This window comes from Bidens hawaiensis, unplaced genomic scaffold (assembly GCF_021521415.1).
Source record: "Bidens hawaiensis isolate Kalapana, Puna unplaced genomic scaffold, B.hawaiensis_p1.1 tig00022894_1, whole genome shotgun sequence".
In the NCBI taxonomy this organism is placed as follows: Eukaryota; Viridiplantae; Streptophyta; class Magnoliopsida; order Asterales; family Asteraceae; genus Bidens; species Bidens hawaiensis.
The window spans coordinates 263,960-290,835 of NW_027493580.1; the positions used below are offsets into that span (position 1 = coordinate 263,960).

At 34.5% G+C, this 26,876-nt stretch overlaps 3 protein-coding genes and 1 pseudogene across 4 annotated transcripts; 1 reads left to right on the forward strand and 3 right to left on the reverse strand.

Moving 5' to 3' along the window:
• Positions 1-536: 536 nt before the first annotated feature.
• Positions 537-5,223, forward strand: LOC143566474 (enoyl-[acyl-carrier-protein] reductase [NADH], chloroplastic-like). Its single transcript, XM_077053166.1, has 12 exons — positions 537-988; positions 1,068-1,177; positions 1,264-1,319; positions 1,416-1,500; positions 1,615-1,662; positions 1,749-1,823; positions 3,520-3,631; positions 3,714-3,765; positions 3,869-3,920; positions 4,011-4,068; positions 4,607-4,705; positions 4,793-5,223. The coding sequence occupies exons 1-12, from the start codon at positions 718-720 to the stop codon at positions 4,948-4,950; spliced, it is 1,176 nt and encodes a 391-aa protein (XP_076909281.1). The 5' UTR covers positions 537-717; the 3' UTR covers positions 4,951-5,223.
• Positions 5,224-7,239: 2,016 nt separating this feature from the next.
• LOC143566475 (obg-like ATPase 1) lies at positions 7,240-11,576 on the reverse strand. Its single transcript, XM_077053167.1, has 12 exons — positions 11,462-11,576; positions 10,662-10,829; positions 10,376-10,499; positions 10,079-10,170; positions 9,581-9,679; positions 9,374-9,487; positions 9,225-9,289; positions 8,972-9,088; positions 8,776-8,851; positions 8,575-8,667; positions 8,190-8,240; positions 7,240-7,535 (listed from the first exon to the last, which is right to left on the reverse strand). Exons 1-12 carry the CDS (start codon positions 11,543-11,545, stop codon positions 7,437-7,439), a joined length of 1,182 nt encoding a protein of 393 aa, XP_076909282.1. The 5' UTR covers positions 11,546-11,576; the 3' UTR covers positions 7,240-7,436.
• Positions 11,577-16,346: 4,770 nt separating this feature from the next.
• On the reverse strand, positions 16,347-18,726 carry LOC143566476 (DNA-directed RNA polymerase V subunit 5C-like; annotated as a pseudogene). Its single transcript, XR_013141238.1, has 4 exons — positions 18,450-18,726; positions 17,150-17,326; positions 16,758-16,871; positions 16,347-16,639 (listed from the first exon to the last, which is right to left on the reverse strand). The product of XR_013141238.1 is annotated as a DNA-directed RNA polymerase V subunit 5C-like (transcript).
• Positions 18,727-24,441: 5,715 nt separating this feature from the next.
• Positions 24,442-25,309, reverse strand: LOC143566477 (uncharacterized). Its single transcript, XM_077053168.1, has 2 exons — positions 24,585-25,309; positions 24,442-24,553 (listed from the first exon to the last, which is right to left on the reverse strand). Exon 1 carries the CDS (start codon positions 25,238-25,240, stop codon positions 24,644-24,646), a length of 597 nt encoding a protein of 198 aa, XP_076909283.1. The 5' UTR covers positions 25,241-25,309; the 3' UTR covers positions 24,442-24,553; positions 24,585-24,643.
• Positions 25,310-26,876: the final 1,567 nt, after the last annotated feature.

The window sequence follows — 26,876 nt, forward strand, 5'->3', positions numbered from 1 at the left end:
ATAAGTTGATTTCTTCGATTCGAAACTGTATAGAGTTGGTTTTAAGTATAGGGGAAAAGGACGATGATAACTATGTCAAATAAAATTAATGCAATTTGAAAAAGTTTGTGTCGTTTTTTTTTTTCGATTAGAAAAGTAATTAGTTTGATTATGATGATCAAATTTGTAAACCTAGTAGGCGAACCGACAGTTTGGTTTTTATTTTCGTAAAAACCGAAGATTTGATTTGGTTTCGGTTTTGCGTGTAACTAAAATCGGAAAAACCGAACCGAATTTATGGATTTTCATTTTTTAGTTTTATTTTAAGAAATCCGTAAGAATTTAATAAATATGTAGATCAGATAATCTAGCTTAAATATATGATAATCGATTAGTTATTGATTAAGAAAATATTTTAGGCCCAAATTCTTTATTTTCTGCCAAAACTTTTAAGATCAAGTGGCAAAAACCGAAACAGAACCTAACCTTAACTGAAACGGAATAGTTTTAAAAAATTTCAAAAACCGAAGTTTTGGTTTTTGGTACGTGCTTAGCCCAAACGGACTCAAACCGAACCGTGCACACTCCTACTGAAAAGTAATTAGTTTGACTATGATGAAAAAAAGTTGTAAATGTAGGAGACGAAAGTAAGAAACTCTTTGATCTGCATTTTATTATTATTCATGTTAATTGTTATGATTCTTGTGTGAATTGCAGGTTCAAGAATAACTTATTGAAATGGCGACTACTACTAATATGCACATTGCTGTAGCAAGACCCTCTGCCTTTTCTGCTCGTGAAGTTTCAAAACCGGGCGTTGCAGTTTTCAGTAGTAACATTAAAGGGGGGTCATGTGCAAGCCTTAAAAGCTCATGTCACATCTCTTCTACACAATTGTTATCTCAGACTGTCAAATCGAGTCCTTTGAGATTTGAAAGGATGATCACGAAAGCCATGTCAGATTCAAGTGACATCAAACCCCTTCCAGGGCTGCCTGTTGACCTAAGAGGTTAAATTGTTGCAAGAAAATAGTCGAATACCTGACTTAAAATAATATTAGATTTACTAACCTATGAAGTTATCTGCAGGAAAGAGGGCATTTATTGCTGGTATAGCTGATGATAATGGATATGGTTGGGCGATAGCCAAATCTCTAGCTGCTGCTGGTGCTGAGATTCTTGTTGGCACATGGGTCCCGGTACGTTACTTATCCTAGTTCTAGAATAGCAATCCACAAGTCACTTGAAAATGGATTTGTTGGTGATCACGCTTAACCTTTTTTAGGCACTCAACATATTTGAGACTAGTCTTCGAAGGGGAAAGTTTGACGAATCGCGTGTGTAAGTGTTTATATTCCATCATGTTTTTTTCATTTACTTTAGTATAATATGGCGATAGAAGGATTGGTCAGCTAAGAAGCATACATGTCATTTTAGGTTGCCAGATGGATCTTTGATGGAAATTACTAAAGTGTACCCATTAGATGCTGTTTATGATACCCCTGAAGATGTTCCTGAGGATGTAAGTTCACCCTCCCATAAGTCAAACATGTTCTTGACTTCTTGTAATTTATGAAAAAAAAAGAGAATGGTGTATTGTTTGTCGCATATCCATAATGCATGCTGAATTATGCAGGTGAAAACAAACAAGCGTTATGCGGGGTCCTCAAAGTGGACGGTTAAGGTATCAGTTTATTAATCTTATTTGAGTTGTTCTCGCTTCTATGCAACGTCAAACATAACTGTAAAGTCAAAGTTTACTTTTTGTAGGAAGTAGCTGAATCTGTGAAAGAGGATTTTGGCAGCATTGACATTCTTGTGCATTCATTGGCCAATGGACCTGAGGTATGCTTTATATTTTACAATATTCCTTTTTTTATTGATGATAATTATAATATATTAGCAGTCTAGCACATGTCATCATGTTTATCACTTAATCTATGCATGTAATTTTTTTTCACTCATAAATTGCAGTAAAAGTAGCAAAATGGGTGGGTTGGCACATGTTAAAGATTGGTAATTTTTATGATGTGGAACCTTTTTTTGTTCGAACTTATTAATCTTTTTTATAAATAGTTCGTGTCGAGTATGACCACATAACTATAACGATCTATTTTCTAATACAGTCATTTAGGAACTTGTATAGTTGTATGCATCAATAGACATCGAACAACATAATTCCCATTTGGCCAATTCTTATTTTAGCTGAATTTGTTGATTTGGCTCATTTGACCCTTTTCGGTTAAAACTTAAAACACAACCCATATCAACCTGGGTTTTAAAAAGTTTGCCGGGCCACAAAGCGGACTCTCGACTTGAGGCTGCTATGGACTTTTTTAAATGTAATAAAAATTAGTTGGTAACTATTAATCGTGTAGCGGTGTAGGCTATTTATGTTTATATGGTTACCATCTGCAGATGTCAAAACAGTTGGGCCATTTAGAATTGTGTTTGTAGTCAAGTAACATGCTAAACATGTGATTAAGCATCCTCGCCAAAAATGTTTTCTCCCCATACGATCAATAGACATAGACTGATGAAATCTAAAGGACAAAGATTATGTAAACACGATCAATGGTCATTATTTACAAATATTATGTTATTTAGGTTTCATATTTATATGTTTCCTATATTTGGGGGTAATATATGTTCAGTAAGGAAGCTTAATCGCATGTTTATCAATGTTATTTGACTTAAAAACATAGTTCTAAATGGCCTTAACTGTTTTTGACATTTGTAAATGGTAATATAAACATAAATACACTACATGAGTACATGATTAATAGTTACCTACAATATTTTACTACACTTTAGGGGGCTTTGATTTCAAAGTTCACTTCGGGCCCCGAGGTTGAGCCAGAGAAATATAAAAATACCTGAATTGCGCTTTTTAAAACTAAGATATTGACCCGTTGGATTTATTCACCTCATTTGATATGTTTTTTTAGCTGAATTTGATGATTTGGCTCGTTTGACCTGTTTAACTTATTTGACATGTACCTCTTTAGGCTAGGTTTGCCAATTTTAGGGGTGTGCAAGAAACCAAAAATTTGAACCGAAAAATCCAAACCGAGAAAACCGAACTGAAACAATAACCGACAGTTTGTTTTAGGTTTTTGTGAAAACCAAACTAACGGTTCGGTTTTGGCTTTGCATGTAATAAAAACTGAACCGAACTAAATTCCTAAATTTTTGTTTTTTTTATTTTATTTTTTATATCAAGTAATTTATAAGAATTTAATATGTAACTCAAATACTTTTGGTCTAATGTATAATAGTCTGTTATTTTACAAGTAACAAACTTATTTATACCTAAATTCATTATTTTTTCCAACTTTTTTTCGGCCTAAAATTTTCAAGCTCAAATGGCCGAAACCGAACTGAAACCAAAACTGAAAGATTTTAAAAACTCCAAAAACCGAAGTTTTGGTTTTAGCCTAAAATCGCACCACGCACACTGCCCAATTTGGCTCATTAGACCTTTTTAAGATAAAAACACTACCAGCATCAAGTCAACAACCATTTGACCTTGACTTTGCAGGTCAGCAAACCGCTTCTAGAAACATCAAGGTACGGATATCTTGCTGCCATCTCTGCATCAAGCTATTCCTACGTATCTTTGCTCCAACATTTTGCCCCAATAATCAACCCAGGTACCATTCTCATCTCTTTTGACTGGTCTAAGTCAAACTCATTTTTTAATTCTCAAACGTCAACTTAATTGGCATATTGCAGGCGGTGCTTCAATCTCTCTGACCTACATTGCTTCTGAAAGAATCATACCCGGGTAATTAAATAATTTCTTCTTTTTTTAACAACTTTTGTTTCATTTGAATCTTGTTTTAGAAAAGAAAAAAGAAAGACTTAAAATTATTCACTTTAAAAAACAGATACGGTGGAGGTATGAGTTCAGCCAAGGCTGCTTTGGAGAGTGACACACAAGTTAGTTCCCCTATCTCGGTTTTTTATTCATGCTGATTTTTTTTATTATTAAATTAACTTTTGAGAATATTTATTAATTATGAAACACAGGTATTGGCATTTGAAGCTGGAAGAAAGCATGGAATCAGAGTAAACACAATATCTGCAGGTACCGACACTTTACAGAAAATAATTTGTTTATAAGACAAATTAAACATAAAAAATAAAGAGTTAATTTCATATATACCCTTATAAGCTTGAAAATTTTCATATACACCCAACCAAAACTAAAAATATCATATTAATGAATTTTACTTAATGACCATTCTACCCCTTTCCATTATATTTGTATAAACCTTATTTTAAAGTTGTATTTTGATTGACATTGATGATATATTTTGAGAAAATTATTGTTTATCGGTAAAAAAATTAAGTTAAAAATTGGTAGTATATATGAAAATTTGAAGTGCTCAAAAGATATGGGTAAGATGGTCATTTATTAAAATGGGTAATAAAAATTTAAGCCAAAGATATGATAATTTGAAGTGTTTGAAAGATATGGGTAAAATGGTCATTTATTAAATTGTTATATTGAATGGGTATAACCGATATTTTAAATACTTTTTAAGGGCATATATGGTATTTTTCATGTTTGTAAGGGTATATATGAAATTGCCCCTAAAAATATCTGTTGGTCATATCTTCAGGACCACTAAGAAGTCGTGCTGCAAAGGCGATTGGTTTTATTGATATGATGATTGATTATTCATCCGAGAATGCACCACTGCAAAAGGAACTATCAGCAGGTGAGTCTGAGTTTGAACCATCACTATATAATGCACATATATAATTTATTAATTATGTGATGCTTTAAATAATTTTAATATAAACAGAGGAGGTGGGAAATGCGGCTGCTTTTCTAGCATCACCTCTGGCTTCAGCCATTACAGGGACGGTTTTGTATGTAGACAACGGGCTGAATGCAATGGGAGTTGGAGTTGACAGCCCGGTTTTTAAGGATCTTGACATCCCAAGAGCCGACAAACATTAAGATGGTGGTGAGCTAGTACAATGTTGTTTGGGTTTTTCAATAAAATTGTAGTTTGATAGTGTTGTTTGGATTCAGTTTTACATTAAGATGAGAAATTTGATGGTCGGTCTCGACATTGTATGTGACAGCCATGAAAACATTTCTAGAGCGACTTATAATCGTTCAAAAAGGACTAAAAGTGGTAATTTTGATGGGGCTTATGCCAACATGCATTTGTCGATGGAAACTAGGGATGACATTTTTTTCGATCGTACTCGTACCGAACCGAAACGTACGGTATTTGGTACCTATTTTTCTCAAATTTGGCATTTGATGTTTCGGTATTTAGTGTCGATTGGAAAATATATAGTTTTACTTGGGTATCAGGTATCGATACCCTTACGTTTCTTGTTTTTCTGTCAAAGTTGATACGATTTTTCGGACAACTTACATATTTTAGTTTTGGTATTATTGTTTCTTGATTATGAGTGAATCTTAATATCTTATATGTTTTTTGGTTTCTTGATTACCCTCGGTTACAATGAATTTGATACGAATAATGGAGAGTAGGAAAAAAAAATACTAAACCGGTACCAAAGAGAGGGCCGCACTGAACCAATAGAATCGGTATGGTATTCGGTTATCATTTTTGTTCAAATTTTGTGTCAGTATTTTCATTACCGGTTGCGATATAAATCACATCCCTAATGAAAACTAGAGAGCAGGGAACCAATCTGATAACTGGTAGAAAGAGAGATTAGAGAGAGAGAACATAATTAGGTCACAAATCAATCGATACTGTTATTGAACGTTAATACCGAAGTACAGACTGACTAACTAACTCATATCACTATTATACAATGACACCTACAGTCCCTCTACTTTTTCAAGAATACAAACAAAACCCTCAAGACTACTTTGACTTATTGACTTATAACCAACAAACCACACAATCCTAGTCTTACATAAGCTATAATCTAATGGCTCTAGCTAAGTAGTATTTAAAAGTAACTAGTATTGAGGACTTGCGCTTTGCGCTGGACCTGTAATTGTAACTGTAATTTAGCTAAGCCATAGGTTCCATTCGTGCAAGTAGTTCTTAAAAAATAAGTAAAAGCAATATTTTTTTAATGATAAGGATGAAAAAATAAGTTAAAAACGATATGATTTAAAGATTAAAAAGTATTTGCATTTGAACAATAATAAATTATTTATGAGTACAGCTTCAAAAAGTATTTACATTTGAACAATAATAAATATATTTTCAAATTATGGTCCATTTTAAATTTTTACTCCTCCAACTAGGCCTGTAAACGTACCGAACGCTCGGTGAACTGTTCGTGAACCGTTCGGCGAGAAGTTCGTTTATTTAATAAACGAACAAACATGAACACAAAATTTGTGTTCGTTTAATTTATGTTCATGAACGTTCGTTTATGTATTAATAGAAAATAATTAAATATTATCTGGATATGTCATCCGCTTAAAGGTTTTATATTTGTTAATTTATGTTCATTTATGTGTTTTCATATTTATGTTTGTTTGTGTTCATTCATATTGGTTCATATATGTTTATTTATGTTCGTTTATCTTTGTTTAGTTACGTTAGTTTAGATTTTAAACAAACGAACACAAATGTCCATTTTTAAATAAACGCACTTGAACATAAATTTTTGTTCGATTATTTATAAAGTTAAATGAACGAACACGAATATGTCCTTGTTCGTGCTCATTCGATTCATTTACGGGCTTTCAATATTCACATTGATGAATACATCGGTCTTATTCTCTAGCCTCTACCGGTTTTATTTGTGTTTGTTTGTGTTCGTGAACCGTTCATGAACACATTAATTTTCTTAATGAACGAACACGAACATAAAATCTCGTTCGGTAAGTGTTCGTGAACCGTTCGTGAACATAATATTTTCTTAACGAACGAACATGAACAAGGCCCTGTTCGTGTTTGATCGATTCGTTTACAGCCCTACCTCCAACTTGTATGCACAACAAAGGTTCACACTTGACACACACAAATTCATCAAAATCAAAATTCAAAGTAAGTTTAAAACAGGACCGTCACAAAATCAATGATTTAGTGTGCATTCACCCTTGTCTCCTACAAAGAACCGAACAGATCTACGTTCTCCTGATCATGAATCGCTTTATGAACATTCATAATCATAAACGTAACGAACAAACAAGATGATGCCCATAGAAGATGATGCCCATGCTCGTTCATTTATTACATCAAAAAGCTTCGTGTCAAACAATGAACGGTTGTAACAAAGCACAACTGATAATTTGGTACATGCATGCCATTCTATATTTCATAAAATATTCAGAATGTTAGCAACATCATCTTCAAACAAAGGATAACAACTTATGTCAAAAAAACATTAGTACCAAAAAAAAACTGTTTCTAGATAATACAAAGTTGGTACACAATCCAGATAAAATTGTGGATAGCAAGCAAATCAAATGGCAGAATAACAAACCCCACCATCGCCTCACTTCTTTCCGCCACCGGAGACGTTAAATTTGAAAAATATAATATCACCGTCTTGAACCACATAAGTCTTGCCCTCCTGCTTGTACTTGCCAGCAGCCTGAAAAATAAACCATCAAGACAAATCACAATTGCAACCCGTTGTTTTATCTTTAACGAGCTCAAATGAGTTAACCCAACAAATGTAACTAAAGGGGATAATTTCGTATATCAGATCAAAACATTGTATATCATATTTATCCAATAAAGAATCATAATATCAAATATACTCATTTTCAGATTGGGTATACGTGATATTAATTTTTCCAGTTAGGTAAATACAATACTATGCAAGTTTTCATGGATGAATTGGCCCTAACTAAAAAATAAAATGTATGAAATGATCAAACAGGCTGAAGGTAATGTTTGGTTAAAATTTTGAATTTTTTTGTAATAAAATTTTTTTGTAATCATATTTAACATATTAACTATTTATAAACTCCAAAAAAATTAAAAGTGTTTGTGGGTTGGCCCAATCAAATTGAGCCAAAAGTTATTGTTGTTAAACAAATGCTTTGATGTAACAAGATTGTTTTGTAATCATGTTTAACACATTTATAATAATAGTTATACATATCACATAAACCATTAACTATTTATATACAATAAAACTGTAATTGTATCTTTTATAAATGTTTGTTCAGAATATGTAATGAAACCCCGCAGGGGAAAATGTAAAATATATATGTTAATATTAGTTACTAATAAAAAATACCTTTACAGCAGCTTCGCTTCCAAGCTCTTTAAGATCCTCAAACTTCATAACCTGCAAAATCCCAAGTGAAATCTCAGATCTTTCGATTTTCACTCTTTAATCTCTAGTTTAACAATTACTAATACGCTAATTGAAAATTTAATGTAAATTAAAACACCAATAAAAACTTTGAACTTGTATAGAATTTTGTAAAAGTTTCTTACATGGCACCTCAAAAGAATAGTAAAAACAATGACCGTCGTATAAAAGTATGATCATAACGACCATTAGTCGATAAAGAACAATCTAGATTTAAAAAAATAAGAACCTCGATTTGACATCTTGTAAAAAATTATGAAATTGCGGATTACGAAGGGGGAAAAAAAGAAATAAAAGAAAACACTACCTCAGCACAAATAAACCCTCTTTCAAAATCAGTATGAATTGCTCCTGCTGCCTGAGGAGCCTTACTTTGCCTTCTAATTTGCCAGCATTTCACCTACATGGGGCATATTACATCAACTTCAGATTATATACTTATTCAGAAATAAAATTATAATTTGTGTTACAACTGATAGATAAAAAAAGGCAAAAAAAAAGGCATTGCCTCATCAGGGCCAGCAGTGAAGAAGTATATAAGGTTAATAGCAGAGAATCCAGTCTTTATAATCTTTGGAAGAGCACTGTGACAAAAAAAGAAACAAAAAGATGCAGTTGTTATTGTCAAAATGGATGACATATTTGAATAAAGAGTATAATTAATCAACTATTTGTATATTCATAAAAATTATATCTAAACTAACCTTTGAACCTTGTTCTCTTCACAGTATTTTGCTGCTTCATCTTCTGGCAAATCAGCAAGATTTCTTTCCAAAGCACAGCTGAAAGGGATAATTGGCTCACCTCCATGCTCTTGCACCCTAAAAACAAGTACTTATTTAACATTTATAATAAAAAAAATCCAAATCTGTACTTTAAATTCAAACATAATGAAATTGAGTTTCTAATATGCTTTAGAACCATGACAAGTGAACTATTGTTGATAATCAAGCATACCAAGCATGGATTTTGGGAAGAAACTTATTTTTTTTCCTCTGATAATCTTTCTCGTTCATATTAACCTGCACAAGAAAACAGCACATGTTCAAGTTAAAGAAAAACTACCCCCATGTTTCAAGATATGTTAAAGTGCCTTATGATTTTACCAAATAAACAACAGGTTTCGCAGAGAGCAATTGAAAACCATTCAAGATTTCAATTTCAGCAGCTTTCCAGTCCCCTAACCTGACATCTTTCCCACTCTCGATCCAGGTTTTGACCTGCAGAAAATAGACCAAAAAACTTAAGTAATTTCATTAATAAAGATGTGTCCTTTCTGATTGATTTAGATAGGTTTTAAATGTATAAAGTACCTTCAAACACACTTCATGTTCTACTTTTAACTGTTTGTCATTGCTCCTCTTCATGCTCTTTTCAAGATCATCAATTCTTCTTTCCATGAACTCAATATCCTTTACCATATAAAAGAAAATATATAAGTTGTATAACTAACATTAGAAAACATTCTATAATTCAGTATCAGGTGCGGATAAAACAGAAAGAAACTAAAAATATAACTCAATTCATTCATCTTTACAATCTTAAGGTTACAAGTATATGGCTCTAAAGCCTACCAACTATATGCTCAGAGATAGCAAAAAATAGGTTTAAATAACTGTCTTCTCTTGTAAAACAAAGCATTTTATAAGAGATGAACACTGCAACTGTGACAATATAGTGTCCATACATGTAAAAAAAGAAAGATAGTTTATATAGCAATAATAATCAACAAGAAAGACACAAAAACAAGACACTTTGATATCACATAACATAAAGGCAGAAAATTGAGCTCATATAATCTGATGGCATACCTTCAACCGCAACTCTGCAGTTATAACTTCTAAATCTCTTACAGGATCCACAGAGTCATCAACATGTATAATATCAGGGTCTTCAAATGCACCTATTATCAATACAAATATAACAAAAAAGCAAATGTAACCAACAGAATGAAATATGCATAGTGCCTTGAAACTTGGTTCATGCATGATAAGATCCAAACACAAATCGCATAACTTGATGTATGATCATCAATATACATGACAAACAGATCCCAGATGACCTAACATAAGTAGTCTAAGAAGAAGAATACAAAAATGATATCTTACGTAAAACATGGAATATGCCATCAACGGCACGAATGTGAGACAAGAAATTGTTTCCAAGCCCTTGTCCTTCATGAGCACCTTTCACCAACCCAGCAATGTCATGTATCTCTAAAAATGCAGAGACCTGCCAAAAACTCACTTAAATTAGTGTGAGATTCAAACAGCAATTTGGCATACTTGGAATTATAACAGTGCATAACTCGATACATAAACACAGTAAGATATGTATATATACACATACACGAGTTCACAACTGTATATAGAAAAGGCAGTGCATGTATATTACCTCACTCTTTGGCTTGAACAGTTGACAAAGCCAATTAAACCGCTCATCAGGAATATTGACACGCGCCTCATTAGGTTCAATTGTACAAAATGGAAAGTTCTCAGCAGGTATCGACAACTTAGTGAGGGTATTGAAGAGAGTAGATTTCCCAACATTTGGCAGTCCAACCTGAAATCAACAGCAGTATATAACAAAATAAGTTCATATTGGATATAAACATCTGCATACATCTGTTTCTAACAATCAGCAAATATAGCAGTACAGGGTGTAAATGAGACTAGCCTGAGCTTGTCTATGACTCTAAGCTCGAGACCGGCTTTTTAATCACGAGCTCGACTTGTTTCGAGCTATATTTCAAAAGCTCAGCTCGTGAGTAGTTTTTCAAGCTCTGGCTCAACTTGTTTATTATTTATCAACTATTTTATAATAAATGTATATAAGTATTATAAAACTATACATTAATGATATTACAAATATAAAATTAAAACAATCTAAATAACAGGCTCGTTTACTAAACAAGCTAGTATATAGGGTCGAGCTCATTCAAGCTTTCGACAAGGCGATCTCGAGCAGCTTAATTACTAATTAGTAATAGTCAGATTGTAGATAAAATATGACAACTGTTTCTATCAAGTATCAACATCAGGAAACCCTAGCAAAAGGTTAAAGTTGGTCATTTGGTAATAATACTCAAATCAACTAGCTATAGTAACATAACAGAAACATATTGATAACGAATTACAGTAAATTAGATCGGAAACAGTGTGTATAAAAAGAATGAAAAGTGGCAGATAACGAACGATTCCGATCTTGAGATGAGAAGAGAAACGGCCGAGGATAGGACGTTCAACTGGTGCTTCCTTCTTCCCAGCTTTTGGAGGCATATTATTCTCTCTTCTTCTCACGATTATTGAAACACAGGAATTGAGATGATGATGATGATGATGCAGCAGCAGCTGTGGGAGCAAGACTGCGCTCGATATTTATTATTTAGGGTTTATAACAAACACACTCACTACACTATAAACCATTTTATTATTATTATTATTATTATTATTTATTTTAACATCAATCAATGAAAAAACTCTCGCCTCGTCATCAAAAGCAGTGGCGGAGCCACAATGTCCACACCGGGTTCGGTCTTTTATCGGTTTTATATACAACATGTAGTGTGGAACTAATAAGCGAACTCATTCTTTTACGGTGAACGAACCCGGTATCATTTAAAAAAACATTCGAACCCACTAACTTAGGGATGAGCAAAACGGGCCAGTACTGGTGTACCGAATCGATACCAAGTTTTTGAGTTTCTGATACCGATACCGGTATTTCCTAAATTTTGCCTTCAATACCAGTACTGAACTGAACATTTCAGTACTGGTATCCGCTCATCCCTACACTGATTATGAAAATTTTAGTTAAAATTTTTTTTAGTAATGAATATTTCTTTTATAAAATATAGAAAACTTAAAAGAAATTATAAAAATTACCAACAAACATTATAAATTGGCCAGTAGGCCTTCGACGTAGAATTGATCAACAAACCCAACCCAATTAACCTTTTTAAACATAATACCTAAATAATAATTAAATATAAAATCAAAAACAAAAACAAGACCGGCCAACTTCCGGTTCTATTTATTGACCAGGAGAGTACGTTCTTCGTCTCATCGTCTTCGTCAGTTCGTCTCGGGGCTTCAACCATCGCCTCACGACCTCAACACTCATGCACTCATCTGACGGAGTTCAACCAGACAACAACGGCCGACCGACTCTTTCTTTCTATTTAATACGACTTTGTGTATTTTTGAATGTTAATGATGTGTTTTTGTTATGATAGTTATATGACTCTTTATTTATCTGACCGAATGACCGACCCGAAAACTTTGGCGCCGGAAAAGAATCAAACATCAAAAATCCCAAACCCATAGACAAAAATTTCCAGCTCCGCCACTGGTCAAAAGACACCTTGGTTGAGAGTTTTCTTAGGTGCCTTTTGACGAGTAAAACTCATTCAGTTTGAGGATCCAGCTAGAATCGAACCTAGTCATTGCATTGTTTTTTTTTACGTTATTAAATTAAAACGATTGTATTTACTAGTTAGTGTAACTACAAGAAAATAGTGTATTTATTAGTTAGAGTGAGGCAACATAACTCTCCAAATTTAAGTAGTGTGTTGGTCTAACACACAAAAAAGTTATCGTTCCAAAAAGAAGCTACAAAAAAACTAATAAAAAAGTGAGCTGGAAGGCGGAAATGGAACATGACTGACCCTGACCCTGACCCTCGTGGCCTTAGCCCATAGAAAAATTCAAGTGAGCTTAGTTGTTTGTAAGTTAAGTAGAGAATATGAGGAAACAAGTGACCATATGCTTACTTTATGTTACTTTGGCCTATTGATTTGGTAATTTGTGAGTAATTGAAGTTGAATTTTCCTCATTTATAGTCACTGGTTAGGGACATGTTAATGTAACATAACTATAGCAACATGGATAGGAGGAAGGTTAAGATGGGCTATGGAATTATTCTTACGTCTCTTTGGTGCATATGAAAAGCAAGTAATGAGTTGCTACACTCGAACATCATGGCTAGACAACTAGCGTGGCTAAAACTATGGAGACGATCAAGTCTATAGTGTCTTTGGTCTTGGATAAAAAATAAGTCTTCATTTATATATTGTGGAAAGATTTTTGTAATTTTTTATTGTAAGTTGGTTGTTTGTTTTGGCATTTAATGTCTTGCTAGTTTGTTTAATGAAAGTTTTCGTTCCAAACAAAAACAAGTTAGTATAACTACAAATTACTATTTAAGAAAACTATTTGCAATCATAGTCTCTTTTGCTATATAAACGTGTTTTTTTTATATTTATTTTTGCAAAAATGTTCAACCTGATCACGTATGATGTGGTTGAACGGTTGTGTTGGAGGAAATGTCTATCAATGTTCATCCTTTTGTCCCAAGATTTCAGATGGCGAAAAGTGGGTTTGAATTCGTCCATCTTTGTTCAACCAGTTATGAAATTGTTAGTTATTTGTTGGTCAAACTCCTGACAATACAACTTAACATATTATTAGCTTCTTAAGTTTTTCTTTTATGAAATGTGTTAAAAGAAAACGTTAGTTATAACTAATGAATGAAACAAGGACCATCCCACCATTTGAACGATTATTAGATTGATAGATTTGTTTGAAATGTGGAGGTGTCACATGACTATATGTGACATAACACCTCTATAGAGAATGAATATTATCATTTAGGAGCCCTAGGCGACGACGATCTATCAACGACGACGTTCGGCGACTTCTATGGTATGGCGGTGGTTAGACGTGGCGACGGAGACAACCGGTGTTTCCGGGTTTCAAGGTGACGGTCAACGAAACCTTTGTCTTCACCTTGCATGTGTCATAAGGTGGTCCAATGGGTGCACTTAACCGATGGAATGAACTTTGTGGGCTTTGGGATGGCAGTGGTTGAACATTACAATAAAACTCATTATCTTATTGTAGCTTGGAACATTACTTCTCATATGAAGAGACCCTAATTATTGATTATTTGGGGTTTTTTTTTGTTTGAACTTCCATTTTATCTTTGTAACATGTTACTTCTTTGTAATGTGTTACTGATATCATATTGTTTGCATATGCATATGCTAGGATTATGTGTGTTTGCAGATGCTAGCATATGCTAGGATTACTTCTTTGTAATGTGTTACTTCGGTGCAATTTGCATATGCTAGGATTATGTGTGTTTTAAGGGTCTAGATTATCGGAGTCGTAAGCATGGCTATGATTCCTGCTCTAGGCGCTACTCATTTTTTTGGGTGTGGATGCTTAATTTGCTCTTTGAAATTGTATTTAGCAGCTTGGCAGTGGAGTTGTTGTGGCAGTTGTCTTTTGTGGCTGACAATGTTGACGGTACTCAAAACTTATCTCAATGATGGTGAGCGCAAGGTCATTTGAGATTTCTTCAAATATAGATTCGATGGGTTTTTCGTAGGTATTTTCAGATGTTCAAGGCTATGTTAGTGAGCCGATATTTTATTCACTATGGCCTCGGCTAATTTGAACCGTGATTCTGTTCGCTACGGTTTCAGCTATGATGGCGAGCTTCAGCTCATCTGAGCCGCAATTTACTACACTATGTTTTGGGCTATGATGACTTGCCTCATCTAATCTGAGCCGCAGCTTTATTCCCTACGATTTGAGCTATGATGATGGGCCTCAGCTCATCTGAGCAACGATTTTACTCACTATTGGCATCATGGTCTTTGATGGTTGGACCACCCCGCAACACGGGGATTTTTAATACTAGTATAAATTATAAAACTGCACTTTTTACACCAAAATAATCGAACTTCATCTTTTAGACATTTTGATGATTAAAGAAACAAAATGGATTGTTCTCTCTTTCACGTTTGTGTGTGTCGAAGCATGAAATGAATCTGACCTGATCCATGACGATGTTCCCACGGATTTCGAGATGAAACGAACCACGCCTTTATCTTCTTCTCCGGTTGCTTGAGATCTGCAATGGCTTTTTGGGGGTGTGGAGGTGACTGCTAAGAAATCTCAAGGATCTCTTGTTTTACAGACACAAAAATATATGATGGCAGCTCTTATTGAGCATCCCCTTAATAAGGAGGTGAAGACCTCCTTATATAGAGAGCCTCATGGCCACCATCATGGTACCCTAATGGGCCTAGCCCAGTTAGGGTTACCTCCACAAAACCCCCTCAGCCCAATAACATTGTATTAGTCCGTATAATAAAATAAGCCAAACATAATAAATTTAGGGTCGTAAAACCGGGTTTAGTACCATACCCCTACAGTGTGCTTTCTCAAAATACTTCAAAAATAATTTATAAGTTTATTTAGTAGTAATAAAAATATAAAGCATAGAGAGTGATTAATAAAGGTTTAATACAACACTTTGTAAAATAAAATGATCGTCAAGACTATTCAATGTATTTCGTTTAATGATTCATTTATTTATTTGCTTTCTTGCAATTAAAGATTTTGATGCAATCATTTTGCACGTTAGTATGTTGCTCGAACTTGATTTGACACGAATCCCAGTCAACATGGTTCGGTTTTGGCAGTTTGACGGGTCGAAACAACTTTATTATTAAAAGGGTTGTTAGTTTTTAACAAATTGTTTTAGAAATATAATATAGTTCATACAACTAGTACTTGTACATAACCACATAATATTCTAAACACACAAAAAAATTGTTAGATGGCAAATAATGTTATGGCCGGTTCAATTTAAACGATTAGTTCAACTTCCAATGTTGACCGTACCGTCAAACAGTTAAACCGAAAATACCAAACCATGATTCAAGCCGTGTAGACCTCCAACCGACTTTCTTCGGTTTATGCGATTCATTGGGTCTAGCGGTTTATGAACACCTTTTGTCTTTAGTCACAAAGATTCAACAAAGTAAAGCAAGTACAAAAAAGTATTAATTATACTAGAAAACACAAAATATATTTCATAGAATAACAATCCCAAGTGTCATGTAGCTACCACGTACATCATCATCATCGTACTCAGTATATCCCACCAATAGCAATGCTATGGTAGGGTCTGAGGAGGGTAAGATGTAGACAGCCTTACCTCTATCCCATAGGGATAGAGAGGCTGCTTCCGGTGAAACCCCCGGCTCGATAGTGTAGCTACCAAGTACCAAGCCTATAAATAAGACCGCAAAACGAGTAATTCGGGGATGATGCAAAAACGCGGACACGATTAAGTCATACTAGACAAAAGGAAGTAAAGGACCTTTAAGAGTCATATTAATGCAACTATCATTATGTTAATCAAACCAAAATAACTAACTGGCTTCGAGTACTTCATCTCACACAACGATACGTGACAAACGAGCCCGTCATCTTGCTGTTATAACTGATCTTGACCACCTGCTTCTTCTCCAGCCCATAGTACCTAGCTATTGCATCACTCTCAAGCATATGCGGAATCTAAAAGTTACACGTCATTTGTTAGATCAAAGCTTGTTTATTCGAATCATTTGTAGTTCGTACCGAAGATCTTAAAAATGTTAGTTTATGTATGAAAATGATGATCGTAACTAATTGCCTGATTCTCGTCAATTTTGAACTTCACAAGCAACTGTTCTTTCTCTTGAGCGGTCAGTATTTCATGCTTTGGCATTGTAACATGTTTTGTAATGTTCACAAACAGGTCAGTAATCTGGAAACATGATCATTACATCAGTATTCAAACTATACATCTCACAATTCAAAAGGTTTAACAGTTTCTAAATTACACATACTATATATTATAATTATATTTCTTAAGATTATAGAATTCATTAAGAAAGAAAGACTATGCATAATACATTTTTCGTTTATTTGTAGGTAACGCTTATAAACTTAAAAAAACACATGAACATGTATATAAATGCATACTTGTATTTAAAAGGTATAAGTATTTTTGAAAAAATGAATCATTAATAAATGGAATCTTACTGGGAAAGTTTCAACTTAGACTGGACATGATTCGAACTCTTTGCGAGCATAATGGTTCATCTTGCCCTCCAAAACAACGATGATTCGATGCAGGCTATCTTTGTTGAGAATGCTCATCAAAATGTGTGTAGCTTTGGCTTTGTTTACCTCCTCTGGACCAGCAAAAACCACCACAATCTGAAACAATAAACAAAATCTGGTCATTGAACTTATTAACCAGAGTATTGTGTGCACTAGGGTTTATTATATCCATGGTTTAAGATTGGCACAGTTAATTGGGGCATTTTGTGAATACTGATTAGGATAGTGAATAGGGGTTTAAACGAGGTGAGCCGAGCCCAAGCTCGTTTAGACTTATGAGAGCTTGAGCTTGAGCTCAAGCTTGGTTTGCTTATTATCTATAAATTAATTTATAAAGGCTTTTAGTTATTTGTACATATTTTGAGAAAAACTTTAATCGAGCCTAAGCTCAGCTCGAGCTCATGTAGCACCTTAAACAATCCAAAGCTCGACTCAAGTTTGGTTGTGCTGGTGCAAACAAGCTGAGCAGCTATCGTGCTACTCGAGCTCTGATTGATAAAAAAGCTTGAAAAGAGCCAAGCTTTTTCAAGCCCGAGCCTCAAATAAAGCTCGTTAAGTTATCGAGCCCGAGCTTGAGCCTTGTACGGGAAGCTTGTTTAGGCTCATCGAGCCTTGTGTGTTTTTAACTTAACACTTCATAGCTGAGCTTTGGCTCGTTTAAGGTACTAAATGAGCTCAAGCTAAGCTTATGCTCGTTTAAGGTTTTTCTTCAAATATATAAAAAAAAGGGTTATAAAATGTATACAAATTAATAAATATATAAATGAGCTAAGCTGAACCCAAGTTTGTAAAAACAATCACGAGCCGAGCTCGACCCCTGGTAAGGCAAAACGAGCCGACCTTGAGCTTTAGAAAAAAAGGTCGAAACGAGCCCTCGTTAGTCAAAACGGGCGAGATCGAGCCTGGGTAGGCTTGCTTACACCCCTAAATTTAAGAAAATCCATCAATACCACTAGATCAAACACCACTTGGTGGTGAATGTCATCGTCATCATTATCATTATCATCATCATCAAGATATTTAATAGCAACGATTTTAAAATCCCTAAGCATAAACATTTCAACAACAAAAAATAATAATAATAATAATAATAATAATAATAATATAAAATCAAATTAGTAAAACATTAAACTTAATAATAATAATGCGTCGCCGTTTAACACCTTCCGTACACTCCATCACAAACACACAAACCCTAACAAAGCCACCATTACGTTACCTTCTTCCACGGCTTCGACACCAACGGAACACAAACACGAAGCTTATCAACACCAATACCACCCTCCGCCACGTCACCAACCACCTCACGAAACTCGGTAACCGACCGACTCATCAACCTCACAGCCTCTGTCTTTCAACATCTCAAGAACCGTTCGGCGTGCAAGGTAGTACCGGTGGCTGTCCAGCGTACCGGTATCGGCGTTGTTGAGAATGCAGCTGGTATGGTCAGTGGTTCTAGGTGGACTCACGTAACCCACTCCGGCACGAGTAGCCATATTAATATTATTGTTGTGGTGAACACTGCAAAGGTGTTATTTGATTTTGAGAAGAAAAAGAAAGAAGACAAAAAAGCGTTTTGTAATTCCCGGGGAACTCTCTTGGGTGGACTTCACGATGATAGTCAGTCTGAAGTTTTCTACTATGCCTTATTAGTTCAAAGACCGGGCTTGGGGGTTGGTCTCAGTGGTCAAAGAAAATGTACTAGTGTGCTGTCTTAACATGCAGAAATTGTATTAGACTGCTAGCTTTACCAGCGGTAGGAGAGTTAAAAGACGGTACATGAGCGAAGTAGGATCCTCTTTTTTTGTAGCCCATCGACGATATTCTTTGGTTTTGGTAAATAACAATTTGCATAAGCAAAGTCGAATATTTGTTACAAATCTAGATACTCCAGCACTCTCATCTCTAGTCTCTAGCTATCATCTTAGTATATTAGTCAAATATATCTTGTACTTTCTTGGGCCTAACTAAGAAAAGAGAACAAGAGAAGAAAAGCAAAAGCAAATACGACTTTCAGCCAGGCTGCTTCATTCAAGTCTAGGACTTAGGCAAGACTTATCAATCGAGTAGTTATAAAGCAGTTTAATCGCATTTAGCGTCTCTCACTTAGCTCTGATCTGGTGTCGTCGCTCACAGTCCAAGAAGAGTAGTCCTTTCATTGGCTAGGGGGATTACGCTTAATGGGATAGACCGATCATCGCTTCCTTCCTCTACTAGTTCTGGAGTCAAGCCAGCAAAGAAGTAGACTCTTTCCTTTTTCACTGGCTAGCATCATAGGGATATTCGACGTTTAATGAGATAGTATAGTTCTAGACTAAAGCTAGCAAAAAACGAATTGGGATTGTTGTAAAATGGAAATGGGGTCACATGGGGGTGGTGTGGGTGTCTTTTTTTTTTTATATTATACGTTTTACGCGGTGGTGGAGTATGTTAGATTTCAAACTTTTCTTAAAACGTTAATTTTATTTTACAACAACAGACCTCCACAAAACCAATTAAAATAGTATATAATATATCTATACGTGTATGTGAGAGACAAAGAGAGAAAGTTGTCCACCTCACTGGTCTGCAAGAGCAAACCTTGTTCCAAAGACCTCCAAAACAAGGAAGTTTGTAACTCACCTCGTCCGCTGTACATCACGTAGATCTAGACCTTGAGTTCCACACCCTGTTTTGGATACTCTCAAGGGTGGGTTCCAAAGTCGTTCCCTCTCACATGCTCATATAAATATTATATATCCATATATAATTTTAATAAAATTTGTGGATGTTTGTTGTTATGAAAGAAAGTGGTTTTTTTAGAATTTGAAATCTGATGTAGAGCTAGTATTGGTGGTTTGTGAAGGTTTTTTCTTATGGATGCTCTTACTACGCGTCCGACGAGGATGCAGTCGGCATTGGTTCAAGTTAAAAGTTTATGGCCGAAGTTGAAAGTCTCAACAAAATATTATTGTAAACCTATAAAGTTTTTATAGTTAAAGTTGAAAGGCTAAAAATTTTGTGGCTAAAGTTTTGTGGCTAAACTTGTAAGGCTATAAGTATTGTGTAAAAAATTGAAAAGACAAAAGTTTCACTTTCATAGCAAAGGGTCAAAAGATAAATATTTGAAACTTAGGTGACAAAATTATATAACTAAAAATAAAAACTAAACTAGATAAACTGTCTTTAGTTATGCATAAGGGCCAAAAGATACATTTTTGAAAGTTGGATGAAAAAAAAAACTCTAATGAACTAACTAATAGATTATAGGGGTAAAAAAGGTGCAACTGTTCAAAAGTTAGGTGGCAAAAACCTAAAGAACTAAAACATCCAACTAGCCTAAAATAAGGTGGAGAAGTTGGATTAATGGGGTGGTTTCTTCAGCTCGTTCCTTAATTATGGTGAATGGGTCGCCAACTTTTGAGTTTACGTTCACTAGAGGCATTCGGCAAGGTGATCTGATTTCCCCATTTCTCTTTATTTTAGGCTTTTTATCTATGGAGGCGTTGTCGGTTATGTTAAAAAAGGGGAGCCAACTTGGATCATTTCAAGGGTGGTTTTAAACGCCTAATGGTGGTCCTCTTTTGTCACACTTGTTGTTTGCAGATGATGCCTTAATTGTGGGTGAATGGTGTCACACCCCGACCAAATGCGACAGAACATGCCGGGGTGCAACGGATTTCTCAAGAACACCATGACACTATTAAAGTGACAATATTTACTCAACTTGTTTATTTCATTCAATAATCACAAATACAACTTGTTCATGATAAAACACAAACAATTTCATCAAAAATAAATTTATTAAAAGTATCATAAAGGTTTAATCTAAGTGATGAGTCTTCAATCTTCACAAGCAACATAAAAGTAAACCTGTAGCATGCATAAAAATAGATTTGATCAACACGAATGTTGGTGGGCAATACACTAGTTTTTTATATATGTATATAATGAGACAAAAAATCACAATTCACATGTGTAAATAGAATAATGCAACAACCATTGTAAATGTAAATTAAATAAATGTGGCTCCTTTCTATTTGGTAACAACCAAAATACTCGGAGAATGAGGCCTTATTCTACTAGCACAAGGCTAAAGTAATTAGGGGTGCGTATGATCATACTTATTAAGGCTCAATAACATAAAAATAACACTCATGCACATAATCAATTTGAGGCATAAACAAAGATCGAGCAAATATTTGTACAAACACATGATGTTGAATTGTGGATTTGATAATGAGATCATAAAACAAGTAAGTTTGAATATGATACGCATGCCACCCCCAAAGTGTAAAAAGGGGGGGTGCGATTACTCACATGAAATAAGTAACTTGAATGATTAGTTTGCGGTAAAACGAAAGGTAAGTTCAACGAACAAGACCTTAATTGAGAGGGTCTTGAGTTAGTAGATGGTCTTAAAAGCTTTAAAGTAAAATAACATGATAAGTAAGATAAATAATTAAAGTTTGAGGGCTAAAGTGTAAATACATAGGAAATTAGAGTAATGGTTTTTGAAAAGTAAGTTTACTCGAAATCGGGTCTCGGTATTCTATTCATAGTTTTACTTAAACTTTGTTAAGTAAATATGTGGGGAAATGTTTAATGCAATAGTGCATGACCCCTTGATAGATAATTACCAAAACGAGATTTTAATGAGTGTTTGGTTTAGTCGATTCGGGTCTTGATAAATTGTCAAGTCCGAACTCAACATTCCAAAGTGATAAATTTCATGAGATAAATTATTTAAAACAGAAACTTAACTAATGTTAGAAGTTCTATTAAAGAGAAACTCCAAACACCAATGTTAAGCGAGTGTTTGGTTTTATTGGTCTAAGTTTGTTATAAGATCAAGTTAGATCCGACATACCAAGTACTTTAAGAAAACATTTATAATTAGTTTGTAAAAGAAAACCCATTAACGGAAAACGGTCAATTTTCAAGATTTCTGTTTCTCGATAACTATTGCTATGATTTCTGTAACAATAATGAAGTTGACGAAATTGACGATGAAGTCACTCCGTGTTTATCAAAATCTTTCTCCTCGGACAAGTCGAAAACTAAAAATCACCGGAGATGATGAATAAAAAGAAGATATGATGATGATGATGAAAAAGAAGAAAAAAAAAGAAGAGAGAGGTTGGAGGAGAGAGAAAAAAGTGTTAAAGAAAATTACAAAAAAATTATTCTAAAAGTTTAGACCGGAAAGAAGAATTTATTTAAAATTTGGACGAGAAAGACGGATTCCCTTTAAATTTGGACGGGAAAGACGGATTCACTTTAAATTTGGACGGAGCTGACGAGATTCAAATCTTATTAAATCCCGTCGCTCCAATCCAAATTTGTTAGTCCATGAGAATATTGATTATTATTGGGTTATTTAAATACCCTCTCTTCAAATGGGTCATTTTAAGGAATTTTCCCTTAAAGAAATAGTTCTTATATTTGAAATTTGAATAGAAGGTATAGTTAGGGTTTTAAAATTACGTTTTAGTGTTCAGGATCTACTCTGCTTTCGTGGCTGTAGGATACTTGCATAGTTACATTGACGAGAAATTAAACAGTAAAATTGTGAGGAGAAGCTATTTCTGTAAATTATATTGACCCGGTAATCAAAAAAGGAAAAAAAGTTAATGCTTCTCTTTAACAAGTAATAAATTCGTTTCTTTCAAATCTAAAATATATTTGAAGTGTTAATATAAAGCATCTCTAATCAAACATTCATATTAGGCGTAAAAATGTATCTTCTCATATGTCAATTTTAATACTTTATTAACTCGGTAATAAAAAAAGGAAAAATAATAGTAATAACAAATCCTAATACGGATTTTCCATAAAAGATTTCATAATATTTTTAATTAATATTTCATAGTAACAAGAATTTTCTTAAAAAAAGGATTTTGCATAAAAATAACTTTTAATTAACATTGCATGTATGGGTGTTTATTGGATCGGATAATGGATTATTCGGGTTATTCGGTTCGGGTTATTCGAATTTGAAAATTTTTATATCCTATCGGAAATCCGATCCGAATCTATCCGAATTCATTTCGGATCGAATTCGGATAATATCCGGATAATTCAAAATTATCCGAATAATCCGAAATAAACCTAATATTTTTTTCTATATTTTAAAAACCATAATGCCACTAAAAACATGTTTTTTATTCGGATTAAACAGATATCCGAATAATCCGAACAATTCGAATTTTTTCAAATTCCATATCCGAATCCGATCGGATTGATCCGTCTTATTCGGATCGGTTTATTTGGGTTTCGGTTCGGATTTCGGTTTTTTTCAAATTTCAGATTTCATGAACACACCTAATTGCATGTCACCTTTTGACTTTTTTTTGGAACTATAAATTTTCTTAATCCTTATCATCTGTAGGACTTAAACCCAAGACATCTTCTAGCTCCCATACCCAAAACCACCAACCTTTAACTTTATGCATATAAGCTTGTACAAACCCCGTAAGGTTATGCAATTAATGAATAACCAAACAATCAAACATATATATAACTGATTAACTAGGGTTTCAAAACCTCTTAGATATCGTGTTGTAGTTACATCCCTTCAAAAATAATGACATCATGTGGGAACTCATCCCAAAGGCAAGTAGTACCTACATATGTGCTCGAATAATAAACATGAGTCACATCCAAATTTCAAGTATGCATGATACAAGTAAAAAGTATTTAGAACAATTGGACCATGATACCTCCCAAATACAGTGAAGTGAAAAAAGGAAAGTAAATACAGAACTTACCTAAGTACATATGCGTGTGGGGGTGGGGGGTGGGGGGGGGGGGTAGCCTAGCTAAGCACCAGAAAAGTGCACATGCGTAATCACCAAAGTCCTAATAAAGCATATCACATCAACAAGTATTAGTTTTTGTGTGTGTATAGCATGTTTATGTGTATAAATCTATGATTGAATATTCGATTTTTAACAATTGAAATACGTTAATTAAATGTAACTTGTATGTTTTTACATAATGTATTGATAAATAAATAGTTGTCTTATTTGCATAGAAGGTATACTTAGGGTTTATGATTTTTGGTTTAAGTTTGACAAGTTGATTCCAACACTATTGAAATGAGTTCTACTGGCATTCGTTTGATCAATGGTTTCCCGGTTTCATTTGTATGAGAGTCATTTATAGCTCGATCCTAACACAATACACATATCTACCAAGTTTGTCAAAATTTTATCTTTTGCAAAAATATAACAAGTTTAAGGAATAAAATTAGATCAATTCGACATAACATAAAGATCAATCATTAAGTAGTAGCTTATTTAATATTTCTGGTGATACTTATAACACAAAACAAGAATGTGACTAATTTGCTACAACTTCAAACCACCGGTACCATTTCAGTCTTTTAGCATCCAATATCATAAGAAACACATCCTCGCAGCTCAGGTCCGTTCAGTTTATTATATTCAAACATTTGATTGGGAGACTTACGAACGATCCATCAACATGGATCATGCCATTTCCGCTGAAGTAGTTATTAGAAACATTAAACAATATAAGGTTGGGGAGATTTGCGACATCCGCTGGAATAGGACCGGACAACTTGTTGTCGTTTAATCGCAAAATTGCTAAAGACTTCAACTTAGCAAATGACCCTGGAATTTTCCCTTGAAAGTTGTTTTTAAATAAATCCATGGTGATTAGGTTTGCCAAGTTTCCTAATTCCGTTGGGAGTTGACCTTCGATGTTGTTCCCATAAAGTTCCAGGTGCTGAAGATACTTGAGTTCACCAAGCTCCGGAGCTAAAACTCCACCAAGATTGGTATTCTCCAAATCCAGACGAATAACGTGATCGGTATAGTCACAGGTAACATGATACCAGGTACACGGATTTTCTAGGTTAGGATCCCAACTTTGTAAGACGTTTCCGGGGTCGGAAAGCTTGGTTTTCAAAGCAAGTAAAGCGGTTCCTTCATCATTGGTGCATAGAATAGGAGTGAGAGGTAGCAAGATTAATAGAAGGAAGATTTGAAAACTAAAAGAAGCCATTTTTATGAGAATTAAGGACTTTGGATTGGGGTTATAATAACAAATGTGTAACGCGTGTATACAGTTTGTTGTTAAGACTATTAATATATAACAGCTTGTTGTTAAGAAAGACTATTAATGTTACTATTTCAACGTACGAAATTGTAAATGACTGTGATTTATAAATTATTAAAATAACAAAAATAAATTCATTACTCACGTTGGATGACACTTTTGATTCAAGATGCCACGAAAAATCCTTTTCTATTCCTTCCTTAGTTACTATTACAAACAAAATAAAATAAAATAAACTAGCGTTTGGTATGTCGGAATGAGATTGAAATAGATGGATTATTGTGAGAGAACGAAAAAAAAAAGATTTGATTAGTCCATGAAATGAAATCATCCATTACCATCTTTATCCCCTTAAAATACCCCAATTTATTTCATTCAACGCCCCCCCCCCCCCTATTTTTTTCTTTTTTTTTTCCATTTTGTTCTCTCTTTCATATATATCATCTTCACCACCCTCCTACCACCATCACCCACCGCCTTTTCACCGCCACCAACACCCACCACCATCGCCCGCCACCATCACCAACCGTCGCTCCCCGCCATCACCACCACCGCTCGTCACCCACCGCTGCTGCCACGCACCGCCGCCACCGCCACCACCAAGTATCCACCCATCGCCACCGCCACCCACCACCATTACCGCTCACCGCCCACCACCACTTACTACAATTTTTATTTTATTTCAACTTTTCTAGTCTACCAAACAACAAAGAGTAATAACTTATTCCTATCTAACATGGGAACCAAACATATCAATAGACTGATAATGATTTATTCCATCACCTCATCCATTCCGTTTCTTCGCGCATTCATTTCATCATCCATTCAACTATCCCATACCAAACATAACCTAAATACTGAAAGAAAATACTAATAATAAATATGAGCATTTGATGAAAGTAATATTAAGTAAATATTGTTGAACCTTTAATTGTGCATCTTTGACTTGACATTCCACATTATTTCGACCTGGTTGAATACTTTTCGATGGATCCTCATTACTGGTCGGGTAATGGACCTTTGTGGTGTGTTGGGTATGCTAGATTACAAGCATGTCACAGCCCCCTACCCTATACCTCGAGAGGAGAGCTGTGAACATGACTGGTGATATCGATGTTTATTAAAATGTTGGGCTAACAGAATATTTATCAGAATCAGAGTGTAAAACACCATGATTGTTATTTCTTAACCGGGATAAAACCCATATTTATACAAAAATAAGTTTTATAGGGATGGCCCCTAATTTACAAAACATATTTCTTTATTCTGGTTACATGCCACTTATTTAAGCTGAAAGGTCCGCTGACATCAACCCTGTGTCCTTAACAAGTCACCTAAAAAATGCTTAAAAATTCTTGATAAGCAAGAAATAATGGTGAGCAAAGGCGGAGCTTCCTTAGGGCCAGAAGGGGCCTTCCCCCCCCCCCCCCCCCCCCCCACACTGTTTTTTAGGTTAGAAGTGTATATGATTTTGTAAGTTAGTAGTGTTTCTTTACTTTGACACTCTTAATTTATTGTTGGTAGAGATGGTATTTGAGATGAAAAAGAGGAGTGAAACAAATAGGTTTTCTATAAGTTTTTG